Genomic DNA, 19,667 nt, shown 5'->3' on the forward strand with positions numbered 1-19,667 from the left:
CAGTATCTGTAGTGTCTTATTACCAGACTGATTACTGCTGCACTATCTATCAGTATCTGTAGCCTCTTATTACTGCTGCACTATCTATCAGTATCTATAGTGTCTTATTACCAGACTGATTACTGCTGCACTATCTATCAGTATCTGTAGCGTCTTATTACTGCTGCACTATCTATCAGTATCTGTAGCCTCTTATTACTGCTGCACTATCTATCAGTATCTGTAGCCTCTTATTACTGCTGCACTATCTATCAGTATCTGTAGCCTCTTATTACTGCTGCACTATCTATCAGTATCTGTAGCCTCTTATTACTGCTGCACTATCTATCAGTATCTGTAGCATCTTATTACCAGACTGATTACTGCTGCACTATCTATCAGTATCTGTAGCATCTTATTACCAGGCTGATTACTGCTGCACTATCTATCAGTATCTGTAGCCTCTTATTACTGCTGCACTATCTATCAGTATCTGTAGCCTCTTATTACTGCTGCACTATCTATCAGTATCTGTAGTGTCTTATTACTGCTGCACTATCTATCAGTATCTGTAGCCTCTTATTACTGCTGCACTATCTATCAGTATCTGTAGCCTCTTATTACTGCTGCACTATCTATCAGTATCTGTAGCCTCTTATTACTGCTGCACTATCTATCAGTATCTGTAGCCTCTTATTACTGCTGCACTATCTATCAGTATCTGTAGCCTCTTATTACTGCTGCACTATCTATCAGTATCTGTAGCCTCTTATTACTGCTGCACTATCTATCAGTATCTGTAGCCTCTTATTACTGCTGCACTATCTATCAATATCTGTAGCCTCTTATTACTGCTGCACTATCTATCAGTATCTGTAGCCTCTTATTACTGCTGCACTATCTATCAGTATCTATAGCCTCTTATTACCAGGCTGATTACTGCTGCACTGTCTATCAGTATCTATAGCCTCTTATTACCAGGCTGATTACTGCTGCACTATCTATCAGTATCTATAGCCTCTTATTACTGCTGCACTATCTATCAGTATCTGTAGCCTCTTACTTACCAGGCTGATTACTGCTGCACTATCTATCAGTATCTATAGCCTCTTATTACCAGGCTGATTACTGCTGCACTATCTATCAGTATCTATAGCCTCTTATTACTGCTGCACTGTCTGTCAGTATCTGTAGCCTCTTATTACTGCTGCACTATCTATCAGTATCTGTAGCCTCTTATTACTGCTGCACTATCTATCAGTATCTGTAGCCTCTTATTACTGCTGCACTATCTATCAGTATCTGTAGCCTCTTATTACCAGGCTGATTACTGCTGCACTATCTATCAGTATCTGTAGCCTCTTATTACCAGACTGATTACTGCTGCACTATCTATCAATATCTGTAGCCTCTTATTACCAGGCTGATTACTGCTGCACTATCTATCAGTATCTATAGCCTCTTATTACTGCTGCACTATCTATCAGTATCTGTAGTGTCTTATTACCAGACTGATTACTGCTGCACTATCTATCAGTATCTGTAGCCTCTTATTACTGCTGCACTATCTATCAATATCTGTAGCCTCTTATTACTGCTGCACTATCTATCAATATCTGTAGCCTCTTATTACTGCTGCACTATCTATCAACATCTGTAGCCTCTTATTACTGCTGCACTATCTATCAGTATCTATAGCCTCTTATTACCAGGCTGATTACTGCTGCACTATCTATCAGTATCTGTAGCCTCTTATTACTGCTGCACTATCTATCAGTATCTGTAGCCTCTTATTACTGCTGCACTATCTATCAGTATCTGTAGCCTCTTATTACTGCTGCACTATCTATCAGTATCTGTAGCCTCTTATTACTGCTGCACTATCTATCAGTATCTGTAGCCTCTTATTACTGCTGCACTATCTATCAGTATCTGTAGCCTCTTATTACTGCTGCACTATCTATCAATATCTGTAGCCTCTTATTACTGCTGCACTATCTATCAGTATCTGTAGCCTCTTATTACTGCTGCACTATCTATCAGTATCTATAGCCTCTTATTACCAGGCTGATTACTGCTGCACTGTCTATCAGTATCTATAGCCTCTTATTACCAGGCTGATTACTGCTGCACTATCTATCAGTATCTATAGCCTCTTATTACTGCTGCACTATCTATCAGTATCTGTAGCCTCTTATTACCAGGCTGATTACTGCTGCACTATCTATCAGTATCTGTAGCCTCTTATTACCAGACTGATTACTGCTGCACTATCTATCAATATCTGTAGCCTCTTATTACCAGGCTGATTACTGCTGCACTATCTATCAGTATCTATAGCCTCTTATTACTGCTGCACTATCTATCAGTATCTGTAGTGTCTTATTACCAGGCTGATTACTGCTGCACTATCTATCAGTATCTATAGCCTCTTATTACCAGGCTGATTACTGCTGCACTATCTATCAGTATCTATAGCCTCTTATTACTGCTGCACTGTCTGTCAGTATCTGTAGCCTCTTATTACTGCTGCACTATCTATCAGTATCTGTAGCCTCTTATTACTGCTGCACTATCTATCAGTATCTGTAGCCTCTTATTACTGCTGCACTATCTATCAGTATCTGTAGCCTCTTATTACCAGGCTGATTACTGCTGCACTATCTATCAGTATCTATAGCCTCTTATTACTGCTGCACTATCTATCAGTATCTGTAGCCTCTTATTACCAGGCTGATTACTGCTGCACTATCTATCAGTATCTGTAGCCTCTTATTACCAGACTGATTACTGCTGCACTATCTATCAATATCTGTAGCCTCTTATTACCAGGCTGATTACTGCTGCACTATCTATCAGTATCTATAGCCTCTTATTACTGCTGCACTATCTATCAGTATCTGTAGTGTCTTATTACCAGACTGATTACTGCTGCACTATCTATCAGTATCTGTAGCCTCTTATTACTGCTGCACTATCTATCAATATCTGTAGCCTCTTATTACTGCTGCACTATCTATCAATATCTGTAGCCTCTTATTACTGCTGCACTATCTATCAGTATCTATAGCCTCTTATTACCAGGCTGATTACTGCTGCACTATCTATCAGTATCTGTAGCCTCTTATTACTGCTGCACTATCTATCAGTATCTGTAGCCTCTTATTACTGCTGCACTATCTATCAGTATCTGTAGCCTCTTATTACTGCTGCACTATCTATCAGTATCTATAGCCTCTTATTACCAGGCTGATTACTGCTGCACTATCTATCAGTATCTGTAGCCTCTTATTACTGCTGCACTATCTATCAGTATCTGTAGCCTCTTATTACTGCTGCACTATCTATCAGTATCTGTAGCCTCTTATTACTGCTGCACTATCTATCAGTATCTGTAGCCTCTTATTACCAGACTGATTACTGCTGCACTATCTATCAGTATCTGTAGCCTCTTATTACCAGACTGATTACTGCTGCACTATCTATCAGTATATATAGCCTCTTATTAACAGGCTGATTACTGCTGCACTATCTATCAGTATCTGTAGCCTCTTATTACTGCTGCACTATCTATCAGTATCTGTAGCCTCTTATTACTGCTGCACTATCTATCAGTATCTGTAGCCTCTTATTACTGCTGCACTATCTATCAGTATCTATAGTGTCTTATTACCAGACTGATTACTGCTGCACTATCTATCAGTATCTGTAGTGTCTTATTACTGCTGCACTATCTATCAGTATCTGTAGCCTCTTATTACTGCTGCACTATCTATCAGTATCTGTAGCCTCTTATTACTGCTGCACTATCTATCAGTATCTGTAGCCTCTTATTACTGCTGCACTATCTATCAGTATCTGTAGCCTCTTATTACTGCTGCACTATCTATCAGTATCTGTAGCATCTTATTACCAGACTGATTACTGCTGCACTATCTATCAGTATCTGTAGTGTCTTATTACCAGACTGATTACTGCTGCACTATCTATCAGTATCTGTAGCCTCTTATTACTGCTGCACTATCTATCAGTATCTATAGTGTCTTATTACCAGACTGATTACTGCTGCACTATCTATCAGTATCTGTAGTGTCTTATTACTGCTGCACTATCTATCAGTATCTGTAGCCTCTTATTACTGCTACACTATCTATCAGTATCTGTAGCCTCTTATTACTGCTGCACTATCTATCAGTATCTGTAGCCTCTTATTACTGCTGCACTATCTATCAGTATCTGTAGCCTCTTATTACTGCTGCACTATCTATCAGTATCTGTAGCATCTTATTACCAGACTGATTACTGCTGCACTATCTATCAGTATCTGTAGCATCTTATTACCAGGCTGATTACTGCTGCACTATCTATCAGTATCTGTAGCCTCTTATTACTGCTGCACTATCTATCAGTATCTGTAGCCTCTTATTACTGCTGCACTATCTATCAGTATCTGTAGTGTCTTATTACTGCTGCACTATCTATCAGTATCTGTAGCCTCTTATTACTGCTGCACTATCTATCAGTATCTGTAGCCTCTTATTACTGCTGCACTATCTATCAGTATCTGTAGCCTCTTATTACTGCTGCACTATCTATCAGTATCTGTAGCCTCTTATTACTGCTGCACTATCTATCAGTATCTGTAGCCTCTTATTACTGCTGCACTATCTATCAGTATCTGTAGCCTCTTATTACTGCTGCACTATCTATCAGTATCTGTAGCCTCTTATTACTGCTGCACTATCTATCAATATCTGTAGCCTCTTATTACTGCTGCACTATCTATCAGTATCTGTAGCCTCTTATTACTGCTGCACTATCTATCAGTATCTATAGCCTCTTATTACCAGGCTGATTACTGCTGCACTGTCTATCAGTATCTATAGCCTCTTATTACCAGGCTGATTACTGCTGCACTATCTATCAGTATCTATAGCCTCTTATTACTGCTGCACTATCTATCAGTATCTGTAGCCTCTTACTTACCAGGCTGATTACTGCTGCACTATCTATCAGTATCTATAGCCTCTTATTACCAGGCTGATTACTGCTGCACTATCTATCAGTATCTATAGCCTCTTATTACTGCTGCACTGTCTGTCAGTATCTGTAGCCTCTTATTACTGCTGCACTATCTATCAGTATCTGTAGCCTCTTATTACTGCTGCACTATCTATCAGTATCTGTAGCCTCTTATTACTGCTGCACTATCTATCAGTATCTGTAGCCTCTTATTACCAGGCTGATTACTGCTGCACTATCTATCAGTATCTGTAGCCTCTTATTACCAGACTGATTACTGCTGCACTATCTATCAATATCTGTAGCCTCTTATTACCAGGCTGATTACTGCTGCACTATCTATCAGTATCTATAGCCTCTTATTACTGCTGCACTATCTATCAGTATCTGTAGTGTCTTATTACCAGACTGATTACTGCTGCACTATCTATCAGTATCTGTAGCCTCTTATTACTGCTGCACTATCTATCAATATCTGTAGCCTCTTATTACTGCTGCACTATCTATCAATATCTGTAGCCTCTTATTACTGCTGCACTATCTATCAACATCTGTAGCCTCTTATTACTGCTGCACTATCTATCAGTATCTGTAGTGTCTTATTACCAGACTGATTACTGCTGCACTATCTATCAGTATCTGTAGCCTCTTATTACTGCTGCACTATCTATCAATATCTGTAGCCTCTTATTACCAGGCTGATTACTGCTGCACTATCTATCAGTATCTATAGCCTCTTATTACTGCTGCACTATCTATCAGTATCTGTAGTGTCTTATTACCAGACTGATTACTGCTGCACTATCTATCAGTATCTGTAGCCTCTTATTACTGCTGCACTATCTATCAATATCTGTAGCCTCTTATTACTGCTGCACTATCTATCAATATCTGTAGCCTCTTATTACTGCTGCACTATCTATCAACATCTGTAGCCTCTTATTACTGCTGCACTATCTATCAGTATCTATAGCCTCTTAGTACCAGGCTGATTACTGCTGCACTATCTATCAGTATCTGTAGCCTCTTATTACTGCTGCACTATCTATCAGTATCTGTAGCCTCTTATTACTGCTGCACTATCTATCAGTATCTGTAGCCTCTTATTACTGCTGCACTATCTATCAGTATCTGTAGCCTCTTATTACTGCTGCACTATCTATCAGTATCTGTAGCCTCTTATTACTGCTGCACTATCTATCAGTATCTATAGCCTCTTATTACCAGGCTGATTACTGCTGCACTATCTATCAGTATCTGTAGCCTCTTATTACTGCTGCACTATCTATCAGTATCTGTAGCCTCTTATTACTGCTGCACTATCTATCAGTATCTGTAGCCTCTTATTACTGCTGCACTATCTATCAGTATCTGTAGCCTCTTATTACTGCTGCACTATCTATCAGTATCTGTAGCCTCTTATTACTGCTGCACTATCTATCAGTATCTGTAGCCTCTTATTACTGCTGCACTATCTATCAATATCTGTAGCCTCTTATTACTGCTGCACTATCTATCAGTATCTGTAGCCTCTTATTACTGCTGCACTATCTATCAGTATCTATAGCCTCTTATTACCAGGCTGATTACTGCTGCACTGTCTATCAGTATCTATAGCCTCTTATTACCAGGCTGATTACTGCTGCACTATCTATCAGTATCTATAGCCTCTTATTACTGCTGCACTATCTATCAGTATCTGTAGCCTCTTATTACCAGGCTGATTACTGCTGCACTATCTATCAGTATCTATAGCCTCTTATTACCAGGCTGATTACTGCTGCACTATCTATCAGTATCTATAGCCTCTTATTACTGCTGCACTGTCTGTCAGTATCTGTAGCCTCTTATTACTGCTGCACTATCTATCAGTATCTGTAGCCTCTTATTACTGCTGCACTATCTATCAGTATCTGTAGCCTCTTATTACTGCTGCACTATCTATCAGTATCTGTAGCCTCTTATTACCAGGCTGATTACTGCTGCACTATCTATCAGTATCTGTAGCCTCTTATTACCAGACTGATTACTGCTGCACTATCTATCAGTATCTATAGCCTCTTATTACTGCTGCACTATCTATCAGTATCTGTAGTGTCTTATTACCAGACTGATTACTGCTGCACTATCTATCAGTATCTGTAGCCTCTTATTACTGCTGCACTATCTATCAATATCTGTAGCCTCTTATTACTGCTGCACTATCTATCAATATCTGTAGCCTCTTATTACTGCTGCACTATCTATCAATATCTGTAGCCTCTTATTACTGCTGCACTATCTATCAGTATCTATAGCCTCTTATTACCAGGCTGATTACTGCTGCACTATCTATCAGTATCTGTAGCCTCTTATTACTGCTGCACTATCTATCAGTATCTGTAGCCTCTTATTACTGCTGCACTATCTATCAGTATCTGTAGCCTCTTATTACTGCTGCACTATCTATCAGTATCTATAGCCTCTTATTACCAGGCTGATTACTGCTGCACTATCTATCAGTATCTGTAGCCTCTTATTACTGCTGCACTATCTATCAGTATCTGTAGCCTCTTATTACTGCTGCACTATCTATCAGTATCTGTAGCCTCTTATTACTGCTGCACTATCTATCAGTATCTGTAGCCTCTTATTACCAGACTGATTACTGCTGCACTATCTATCAGTATCTGTAGCCTCTTATTACCAGACTGATTACTGCTGCACTATCTATCAGTATCTATAGCCTCTTATTACCAGACTGATTACTGCTGCACTATCTATCAGTATCTATAGCCTCTTATTACCAGGCTGATTACTGCTGCACTATCTATCAGTATCTGTAGCCTCTTATTACTGCTGCACTATCTATCAGTATCTGTAGCCTCTTATTACTGCTGCACTATCTATCAGTATCTGTAGCCTCTTATTACTGCTGCACTATCTATCAGTATCTGTAGCCTCTTATTACTGCTGCACTATCTATCAGTATCTGTAGCCTCTTATTACTGCTGCACTATCTATCAGTATCTGTAGTGTCTTGATACCAGGCTGATTACTGCTGCACTATATATCAGTATCTGTAGCCTCTTATTACTGCTGCACTATCTATCAGTATCTGTAGCCTCTTATTACTGCTGCACTATCTATCAGTATCTGTAGCCTCTTATTACTGCTGCACTATCTATCAGTATCTGTAGCCTCTTATTACTGCTGCACTATCTATCAGTATCTGTAGCCTCTTATTACTGCTGCACTATCTATCAGTATCTGTAGCCTCTTATTACTGCTGCACTATCTATCAGTATCTGTAGCCTCTTATTACCAGGCTGTTATCTTTGGTAAAGGTAGTGTTTTTATCCCTCCTCCTCAGTCTGCTGATGTAACAGGGATCACCTGTCAGTCCCTCCTCCTCAGTCTGCTGATGTAACAGGGTTCACCTGTCAGTCCCTCCTCCTCAGTCTGCTGATGTAACAGGGATCACCTGTCAGTTCCTCCTCCTCAGTCTGCTGATGTAACAGGGTTCACCTGTCAGTTCCTCCTCCTCAGTCTGCTGATGTAACAGGGATCACCTGTCAGTCCCTCCTCCTCAGTCTGCTGATGTAACAGGGATCACCTGTCAGTCCCTCCTCCTCCTCAGTCTGCTGATGTAACAGGGTTCACCTGTCAGTCCCTCCTCCTCAGTCTGCTGATGTAACAGGGATCACCTGTCAGTCCCTCCTCCTCAGTCTGCTGATGTAACAGGGATCACCTGTCAGTCCCTCCTCCTCAGTCTGCTGATGTAACAGGGATCACCTGTCAGTCCCTCCTCCTCAGTCTGCTGATGTAACAGGGATCACCTGTCAGTCCCTCCTCCTCAGTCTGCTGATGTAACAGGGATCACCTGTCAGTCCCTCCTCCTCAGTCTGCTGATGTAACAGGGATCACCTGTCAGTCCCTCCTCCTCAGTCTGCTGATGTAACAGGGGTCACCTGTCAGTCCCTGTCAGGATGATATGATGGCCTTTGGCTTTGCTCCAGTTCCTCCTCGACTACAAAACCGTCTGTATAGGTGTTTAACATATCAGTTGAGCTAACCACATCATATGATATATGGGGCGGCAGGTAGCCTAGTGGTCGGAGCGTTGGATTAGTAACCGGAAGGTTGCAAGATCGAATCCCCGAGCTGAAAAAATCTGTCGTTCTCCCCCTGAACAAGGCAGTTAACCCACTGTTCCTAGGCCATCATTGAAAATAAGAATTTGTTCTTAACTGACTCGCCTAGTTAAATAAAGGTCAAATAAAATATATATATACAGTGGCCATTTTAGCATGTAAATCTTGGTGTTTTTTTTTAGATGCATGCCAGCAAAGCCACTACACAACTCAACACTAAACAATACATGAATTGCACTATAACAGTGACCACAAACTGTTAGGTCCTACATAAAACTGTCCCAACAGCAGAGCTTTCTTTCCAGCACCATGGAGTGAATCCTTACCACCGCTACACCTGGCTATCAGCGGAGCCATGTCCGGCAGCCAAACAATTCAATCAGCCTCGTTTACTGCCCTTTTAAAAAACCTAGCTGATATGGCTGACCCTATCTCCCTGGTATATTACATCGTTTATGCAGCAGGATATAAGACATTTTTGGACTCACTTTGTTGTACGCGACGGTCCTACATTGGCAAATTTTGTCATCAAAGAAAGAAAAAGATTTACAATTTCGAGTTGGGCTCACATTCTTGAAGTCTACACTTACTAAAGGCGGGTGACGTAGCGTCCCTATGAGTGACAGAACACTGAGCCAATCACGTTGCAATGCTCCTATTTTCTGCTGGCCTGCCCCACCACCACAGAAAGCACTGAGCTAGGCTGAAACACCTGCATCTTAGCTGCCTGTTTGTATGCGGCTTATAATAAAATATATTTTATTTTTTGACATTGTTTGCAAACTGATATGACACATATTAATGCCAAAATAACATGCAAAACAGGCAAGCCCCCCCCCCCCCAAATACTGTATACTTAAAAAAAAAAAACATTGCTAAAAATATGGGGCTCTGTTGCTAGGTGACAATGTTACATTTACGTCATTTAGCAGATGCTCTTATCCAGAGCGACTTACAAATTGGAAAGTTCATACATATTCATCCTGGTCCCCCCGTGGGAAATGAACCCACAACCCTTGCGTTGCAAGCGCCATGCTCTACCAACTGAGCCACACGGGACCACAATGTTGTCAGGTCTATGGATCTAACAGTGGAATAAAACAGTGAGAGAGAGATGGTATCGTTGAATGAATTCCAAAGTGACCCTTAGCCCCTCCTGTAGATCTGAAGGTGGCTGGACACGTGAAAGCAATATGGCAGCGATACCCCCAGTTTATCAGAAGACAAGAACCATGTTGTTTACACCTATCCACTCCCCTCATATCTACACCACTGCCTAGTGGAGAGTAAAGGGGCTCAGGGACGTCAAATCCATCTCTCTCAGGCTTACCTACAGATCTGTGACAGAGGTGGGACAGGGACAGGTCTGGAATCTTAGCCCAGCGGTAGGTCCCAAATCCATCTCTCTCAGGCTTACCTACGGATCTGTGACAGAGGTGGGACAGGGACAGGTCTGGAATCTTAGCCCAGCGGTAGGTCTCAAATTACACCCTATTCCCTATAGTGGACTACTGTTGACCAGAGGAACAAGTCTAGAGGGCCAAACAAAGTCTTCTGTTAACCTGTCACCTGTCACCTGGAAGTAATGGAGTTGGTAGGGAGAGGATTCTACAGCTTTAAGGCCTGTGCCAGGTCTGACACTGAGAATCAGCTTGTAGAGTAAGGAGGGTACCAATATTGACCAAATATAGTGTAACACTGCCCCCCAGTTGGTGATATAGTACATTACACATTAAAAACCAGGGAGCATTGCAGGAACATTGAAAATGAGTACAGCAAATATGATTTGAAGAAGATGATCCCTAGACCCTACGCACTTGTGGAGATCTGAGAGGATTTGACAGGTGCAACCAATCTGGTAGTAGCTCAACCCTGCCCTCTGATAGGCTAGGTGGAAGTTTCACCATATTGCTTATATTAGGCTAATCCTTTCCGATCTCTAGTGCACAGGGCCCTCAAACTCAACTCCGGACCTCAAAGTCAGTTCCACTGCATTTCTTCATTGTTTACTTCTAATCAGAGACTGATTTAGACCTGAGACACCAGTCATTGTTCCCCTCTAATCAGAGACTGATTTAGACCTGAGACACCAGTCATTGTTCCCCTCTAATCAGAGACTGATTTAGACCTGAACACCAGTCATTGTTTCCCTGTAATCAGAGGCTGATTTAGACCTGGGACACCAGGTGGTTGTAATTAATGATTAGGTAGAACAGAAAACCAGCAGGTTCCAGACCTCGTAGGGTCAGAGTTGAATACACCTGATATAAGGCCTAGTGGTCCATCTGAGACTGGGCCTTAGTTTGTGACTATTTACTAACCATTAATTAATACATGATTAGGTAAGTCATTTGACTAAACTAACTTTGGTCAGTATGGAAGTATGTTGCCGTAAATAAGGAAAGATATATTTTGAACCAAACCAGTATGTTTATTAAAACACATATGAACTTTACATTTGAACTGTATGCCTTTAGCTGCATTGCGCAACACAGACGTGATACCACACGTGAGCTTATTTATTTCATTGTCCTGACATTCATCCACACAATGTATTTTATCAAATGTATGTACACAAACTGCTATTAAAGCCTTTATATAGTCACTTCGTGAGCACAGAGTGTAATCTAGATCATTTAAATGTACATAGATTATTAATGAACATAATGATCTGTAGATTAATTAATCCCTTTAAAATGAGCTGCTGACTGATTATTTTTACAAAACATTATTATTATTTTTTTTATTCTTTAATCAAGTCATTGATTCATTACCATTAGTAAAACCTTCTAGGAAGCAGAGTGTACGTGGCAGGTTGTAGCTCTATCCGTACTGCAGTCAGTCCATGTGCTGTTCAGAACTCGGGTCGCGTCTCAAATGGCATTCTATTCCCTATATAGTGATATAACCCCCCCTCCCCACTGGGCCCTGGTCAAAAGTAGTGCACTACCATCTGGAACGCAGACCGTGTGTATCAACAGAACACTGATTGTCGAGACAAAAGATGATCAGTCCGTAAAATAAGCAGCAGAAGGTTAGTATAGTAAGACAGATCAGGAAGAGGATAGCATAGTGAACCCTTTCAGAGAAGATATTCAAAATATTAGATGACCACCAACTGAAAAGAAGACTATAGCAGTACAATCAAAAGTTATTAAGGCAAATGTTTCAAGATTATAACATGGCACATTTAAAAAGTCCAAAAGTGACTGGATTTTCAGCTCTTTCTGGTCATTGTGTCTGTTTAAAGCACACAGGTATTAATACATGATAAGTATTTTTATACGCCTGATTATAAGACATCATAAAAGGCTCATGCAAATAACAAGTTATCATGCATTTTAACCTGGATGCTTTCAGTAAAGTGTAACCAAAAACAGCTGAGGTATAAAATAACTCATTGTAATGTGCATTTCTCTAAGTTCTCGCTTACCAAACAACACAAGCCTTTCCTTGTACGACAGAACCAATAATTACAGGACTAAAGTGAAACTAGGTGGTGGAGCAGAAATGTGTAAAACAAACATACCACGAAAACCTCATGCATTACCCAATCACTGATGTCTAATGTTAGTGAGAGCAGCCATTCACCCAATCACTGATGTCTAATGTTAGTGAGAGCAGCCAGTCACCCAATCACTGATGTCTAATGTTAGTGAGAGCAGCCAGTCACCCAATCACTGATGTCTAATGTTAGTGAGAGCAGCCATTCACCCAATCACTGATGTCTAATGTTAGTGAGAGCTAACCAATGATATTGTATCAGTCGTGAAAAAAGAACCCTGGATTGTAAACAAGCGCTACATACACTTACATCGTTTCTTGAATTATGCATTTCGTTGCTTTACACATTTCAGCACATTTATAAAAGAGACAGAATCCTAGCTTGTCAAAAAGTGACTGTTTTCCAAAATAAAAAACCTATGATTTGAGGCTTGACATTATGGTAAACAACAACACTGCATATTGAAGCCAGGTGAACAGGAACAGAGAGCTTGTGCTGCTATTCTTTTATTATTTTTAAATCTTACAATGAATCTAGGCTACTTTATCTGACCAGGAAGTGATGTCATAAGACAACAGTTGACCCTGGTACACTGAGCTACAGACGATTCTGTTATCATACAGTTATTAAATACTGCCATAGATTATTGATGGCATGAGAAAAACAGTTATTCTACTTTAAATTCACAGCTAGCTACCAAAATAAAACCCCTTTTCCTTCTTAAATACAAGTAGATCGGGTCTGATGGCAAAAAAAAAAAAATGGGTTGATAATTCTTAATATGTTTAGGTTTCAGGATGGTACAGTAGAGTGACGTCTTAACACATTAACTATTTTCTGACATTTTAACTAGAAAACAAACTGATGCAAACAGTTATTTTCATATTTAAAGTGCCTTAATCAACCTAAATCCATACATAGATCTACATTAACTATATATATGTTAACATATCCATATCTTATAGAATTGACGGTAGTGTAGAGCATGCCACTTCTGAACGACTAGGGACTACAGTGGATATACGACCTCCACATTCGGCTATTGGTAACAGGTGGGTGTCGTCATAGGCCTCAACGCCAGGGCTAAAAAAAAACGCACTCATCACTGTCATTACACATTATAAATCTTAGAAAACTATGCAAACCACCCCATTTATAATCACTATGAGCAGTTTCCCTGGACTAAAAAGCTCTTTCAACGGAGATTCTCCATTTCAGCTTGCTTTCTCGTCCAAGACTAGGCAAAATGCATGTCTGGGAAAGGGGCCTGATGGGTAATGGTTTGTTGTGTCATGACAGAGTGAAGGTAGGTGTTAGTAGCACAACCTTTTGGTCTACATACTGAGTCATATCCTTTATGTGGTAATTATAATCATGATATTCAGGCCTACAGACAGTAGACCGGAACCATCCAGTCTAGTGTTATCTCATTAACTAGCTAGCAGCTACCTACTTTATCTCCAAGGGACGGTTTCCCGGACAAAGAATAATCTTGGACAAAAAAAAAAAAAAAGGAAGATACTTTCAAATGGAGATTATTCATTGATTTAGACTTTTTAGTCCAGGATTTGTTGCCCGGGAAACTCGCCCTAAGTGTACTGGGAAAAGACACATCATTGACAACAATTAGTCCTGCATAAACATGAACATTATACAACCCTGTTTGCTTGGTTAAACTAAGGCCAACTTCACACAACTACCACAATGTATAGTGAGTGATCTCTAGCCAACGACAGTGTAACCAGGCTGGTGTCTGTGTCACGCCCAAACAGCTTTGGAGATGTTGGATGTGGTTTGCATCATCATGTGGCCCAGCGGATTGAACAGTCACTTGCTAATGCTTCACACTCCTGTCCCGAACAATATGCTGTCTGTTTCCTTCAGGCCTGTCCCGAATTATATGCTGTCTGACTCCTTCAGGCCTGTCCCGAACGATATGCTGTCTGTCTCCTTCAGGCCTGTCCCGAATGATATGCTGTCTGTCTCCTTCAGGCCTGTCCCGAACGATATGCTGTCTGTCTCCTTCAGGCCTGTCCCGAATTATATGCTGTCTGTCTCCTTCAGGCCTGTCCCGAATGATATGGTGTCTGTTTCCTTCAGGCCTGTCCCGAATTATATGCTGTCTGTCTCCTTCAGGCCTGTCCCAAATGATATGCTGTCTGTCTCCTTCAGGCCTGTCCCGAATGATATGCTGTCTGTCTCCTTCAGGCCTGTCCCAAATGATATGCTGTCTGTCTCCTTCAGGCCTGTCCCAAATGATATGCTGTCTGTCTCCTTCAGGCCTGTCCCGAATGATATGCTGTCTGTCTCCTTCAGGCCTGTCCCAAATGATGCTGTCTGTCTCATTCAGGCCTGTCCTCAGCTTCACCACATATCATCCTGGGATAGAGAAAGACAGACAGATCTAGACAGGTCCAGAACTGTCTCTCCACACACAGCTTCACACATGGGTAGGTAGTACCATCAATACATAACGAAAACACACAGCCCAGCCCACAGGAGACCGTGAGAACCCAGAAGGGGACAGCCCCCTAATCATGGAGCAGTGGACCGTTATGTTATCAGGGTCCATCTGATGTCTCAACATCCACTAGACAGATGAGACAGGAGGACAATGACAAGATGTGTGTATCTAACAGAGTAGCTAATGTCCTCCCTCTCTTCTCCAAGCAGTTCTATTGGAGGCCATCAGAGGGAAGCAGTGTCCAATAGGAAAGAGACAGTGGGTGGTTGCTGGCAGAGCTTGACTGAGTCTTTCCTAGAGTTAGAAGCCCAGAGAGAGTTTCCCACAGCGTTAGAAGCCCAGAGAGAGTTTCCCATAGAGTTAGAAGCCCAGAGAGAGAGTTTCCCATAGAGTTAGAAGCCCAGAGAGAGAGTTTCCCATAGAGTTAGAAGCCCAGAGAGAGAGTTTCCCATAGAGTTAGAAGCCCAGAGAGAGAGTTTCCCATAGAGTTAGAAGCCCAGAGAGAGAGTTTCCCATAGAGTTAGAAGCCCAGAGAGAGAGTTTCCCATAGAGTTAGAAGCCCAGAGAGAGAGTTTCCCATAGAGTTAGAAGCCCAGAGAGAGAGTTTCCCATAGAGTTAGAAGCCCAGAGAGAGAGTTTCCCATAGAGTTAGAAGCCCAGAGAGAGAGTTTCCCATAGAGTTAGAAGCCCAGAGAGAGAGTTTCCCATAGAGTTAGAAGCCCAGAGAGAGAGTTTCCCATAGAGTTAGAAGCCCAGAGAGAGAGTTTCCCATAGAGTTAGAAGCCCAGAGAGAGAGTTTCCCATAGAGTTAGAAGCCCAGAGAGAGAGTTTCCCATAGAGTTAGAAGCCCAGAGAGAGTTTCCCATAGAGTTAGAAGCCCAGAGAGAGTTTCCCATAGAGTTAGAAGCCCAGAGAGAGTTTCCCACAGAGTTAGAAGCCCAGAGAGAGTTTCCCACAGAGTTAGAAGCCCAGAGAGTTTCCCACAGAGTTAGAAGCCCAGAGAGTTTCCCACAGAGTTAGAAGCCCAGAGAGTTTCCCAAAGAGTTAGAAGCCTAGAGAGAGTTTCCCATAGAGTTAGAAGCCCAGAGAGTTTCCCACAGAGTAAGAAGCCCAGAGAGTTTCCCACAGAGTTAGAAGCCCAGAGAGTTTCCCAAAGAGTTAGAAGCCTAGAGAGAGTTTCCCATAGAATTAGAAGCCCAGAGAGAGTTTCCCACAGAGTTAGAAGCCCAGAGAGAGTTTCCCACAGAGTTAGAAGCCCAGAGAGAGTTTCCCACAGAGTTAGAAGCCCAGAGAGTTTCCCACAGAGTTAGAAGTCCAGAGAGTTTCCCATAGAGTTAGAAGCCCAGAGAGTTTCCCAAAGAGTTAGAAGCCTAGAGAGAGTTTCCCATAGAGTTAGAAGCCCAGAGAGTTTCCCACAGAGTAAGAAGCCCAGAGAGTTTCCCACAGAGTTAGAAGCCCAGAGAGTTTCCCAAAGAGTTAGAAGCCTAGAGAGAGTTTCCCATAGAGTTAGAAGCCCAGAGAGAGTTTCCCATAGAGTTAGAAGCCCAGAGAGAGTTTCCCACAGAGTTAGAAGCCCAGAGAGAGTTTCCCACAGAGTTAGAAGCCCAGAGAGTTTCCCACAGAGTTAGAAGTCCAGAGAGTTTCCCATAGAGTTAGAAGCCTAGAGAGAGTTTCCCATAGAGTTAGAAGCCCAGAGAGAGTTTCCCATAGAGTTAGAAGCCCAGAGAGAGTTTCCCATAGAGTTAGAAGCCCAGAGAGTTTCCCACAGAGTCAGAAGCCCAGAGAGTTTCCCACAGAGTTAGAAGCCCAGAGAGTTTCCCACAGAGTTAGAAGCCCAGAGAGTTTCCCACAGAGTTAGAAGCCCAGAGAGTTTCCCACAGAGTTAGAAGTCCAGAGAGTTTCCCATAGAGTTAGAAGTCCAGAGAGTTTCCCATAGAGTTAGAAGCCCAGAGAGTTTCCCACAGAGTTAGAAGTCCAGAGAGTTTCCCATAGAGTTAGAAGCCCAGAGAGAGTTTTCATAGAGTTCCATAAAGGCACGTCTTTCTCCATGGTGTCTTTAGGGTCTGCCTTGGGTCTACTCTGCTCAGCCACGCCCCCTGGCACGTGATAGCCTGCCTCTTCAGTAATCTGCTTCCTCCATGACTTCCATGACAACGGTCCTGGGCCCGGTCAGGATGAGGTTACTGACTGTCCTGTAGTCCAGAGACAGCACGTTAAGCCCGTTGACCGAGACCACAAACTGGCACACCTAGAGGGAGAGGAACAGAGGAGTTAGCCATGTCTACACATGCATTTCTGTATGGAAGAAACACAGAGAAAGGGAGAGGAGAGTTAGCTCTCGATGGGATAAACAACAGAGAAAGGGAGAGGAGAGTTAGCCCTCGATGGGAGAAACAACAGAGAAAGGGAGAGGAGAGTTAGCTCTCGATGGGATATACAACAGAGAAAGGTAGAGGAGAGTTAGCTCTCGATGGGAGAAACAACAGAGAAAGGTAGAGGAGAGTTAGCTCTCGATGGGATAAACAACAGAGAAAGGTAGGAGAGTCAGCTCTCGATGGGAGAAACAACAGAGAAAGGGAGAGGAGAGTTAGCTCTCAATGGGAGAAACAGAGAAAGGGAGAGGAAAGTCAGCTCTCGATGGGATACACAACAGAGAAAGGGAGAGGAGAGTTAGCTCTCGATGGGATACACAACAGAGAAAGGGAGAGGAGAGTTAGCTCTCGATGGGAGAAACAACAGAGAAAGGGAGAGGAGAGTTAGCTCTCGATGGGAGAAACAACAGAGAAAGGGAGAGGAGAGTTAGCTCTCGATGGGAGAAACAACAGAGAAAGGGAGAGGAGAGTTAGCTCTCGATGGGAGAAACAACAGAGAAAGGGAGAGGAGAGTTAGCTCTCGATGGGATACACAACAGAGAAAGGGAGAGGAGAGTTAGCTCTCGATGGGAGAAACAACAGAGAAAGGGAGAGGAGAGTTAGCTCTCGATGGGAGAAACAACAGAGAAAGGGAGAGGAGAGTTAGCTCTCGATGGGAGAAACAACAGAGAAAGGGAGAGGAGAGTTAGCTCTCGATGGGAGAAACAACAGAGAAAGGGAGAGGAGAGTTAGCTCTCGATGGGAGAAACAACAGAGAAAGGGAGAGGAGAGTTAGCTCTCGATAGGAGAAACAACAGAGAAAGGGAGAGGAGAGTTAGCTCTCGATGGGATACACAACAGAGAAAGGGAGAGGAGAGTTAGCTCTCGATGGGATACACAACAGAGAAAGGAAGAGGAGAGTTAGCTCTCGATGGGATACACAACAGAGAAAGGAAGAGGAGAGTTAGCTCTCGATAGGAGAAACAACAGAGAAAGGGAGAGGAGAGTTAGCTCTCGATGGGATAAACAACAGAGAAAGGGAGAGTTAGCTCTCGATGGGATATACAACAGAGAAAGGTAGAGGAGAGTTAGCTCTCGATGGGATATACAACAGAGAAAGGTAGAGGAGAGTTAGCTCTCGATGGGAGAAACAACAGAGAAAGGTAGAGGAGAGTTAGCTCTCGATGGGATAAACAACAGAGAAAGGTAGAGGAGAGTTAGCTCTCGATGGGATAAACAACAGAGAAAGGGAGGAGAGTTAGCTCTCGATGGGAGAAACAACAGAGAAAGGGAGAGGAGAGTTAGCTCTCGATGGGAGAAACAACAGAGAAAGGGAGAGGAGAGTTAGCTCTCGATGGGAGAAACAACAGAGAAAGGGAGAGGAGAGTTAGCTCTCGATGGGATACACAACAGAGAAAGGGAGAGGAGAGTTAGCTCTCGATGGGATACACTACAGAGAAAGGGAGAGGAGAGTTAGCTCTCGATGGGATACACAACAGAGAAAGGAAGAGGAGAGTTAGCTCTCGATGGGATACACAACAGAGAAAGGAAGAGGAGAGTTAGCTCTCGATGGGATAAACAACAGAGAAAGGGAGGAGAGTTAGCTCTCGATGGGAGAAACAACAGAGAAAGGGAGAGGAGAGTTAGCTCTCGATGGGAGAAACAACAGAGAAAGGGAGAGGAGAGTTAGCTCTCGATGGGAGAAACAACAGAGAAAGGGAGAGGAGAGTTAGCTCTCGATGGGAGAAACAACAGAGAAAGGGAGAGGAGAGTTAGCTCTCGATGGGAGAAACAACAGAGAAAGGGAGAGGAGAGTTAGCTCTCGATGGGAGAAACAACAGAGAAAGGGAGAGGAGAGTTAGCTCTCGATGGGAGAAACAACAGAGAAAGGGAGAGGAGAGTTAGCTCTCGATGGGAGAAACAACAGAGAAAGGGAGAGGAGAGTTAGCTCTCGATGGGAGAAACAACAGAGAAAGGGAGAGGAGAGTTAGCTCTCGATGGGAGAAACAACAGAGAAAGGGAGAGGAGAGTTAGCTCTCGATGGGAGAAACAACAGAGAAAGGGAGACGAGAGTTAGCTCTCGATGGGAGAAACAACAGAGAAAGGGAGAGGAGAGTTAGCTCTCGATGGGATACACAACAGAGAAAGGAAGAGGAGAGTTAGCTCTCGATGGGATACACAACAGAGAAAGGTAGAGGAGAGTTAGCTCTCGA

At 42.5% G+C, this 19,667-nt stretch overlaps 1 protein-coding gene across 5 annotated transcripts in view; it reads right to left on the reverse strand.

Moving 5' to 3' along the window:
- Positions 1-11,544: 11,544 nt before the first annotated feature.
- Positions 11,545-19,667, reverse strand: part of LOC129856844 (DEP domain-containing mTOR-interacting protein-like) — a 102,137-nt gene continuing 94,014 nt past the window's right edge. For 4 of the 5 annotated variants that reach the window (XM_055924564.1, XM_055924563.1, XM_055924562.1 and 1 more), the window contains one exon: positions 11,545-17,351. In XM_055924564.1, coding sequence (XP_055780539.1) covers positions 17,223-17,351 — 129 coding nt within the window. In that variant the 3' untranslated portion in view covers positions 11,545-17,222. The remainder of the gene's footprint in view (positions 17,352-19,667) is intronic. The other variant, XM_055924561.1, reaches the window with a different exon arrangement.

Source organism: Salvelinus fontinalis, chromosome 6 (assembly GCF_029448725.1).
Source record: "Salvelinus fontinalis isolate EN_2023a chromosome 6, ASM2944872v1, whole genome shotgun sequence".
Taxonomy (NCBI): Eukaryota; Metazoa; Chordata; class Actinopteri; order Salmoniformes; family Salmonidae; genus Salvelinus; species Salvelinus fontinalis.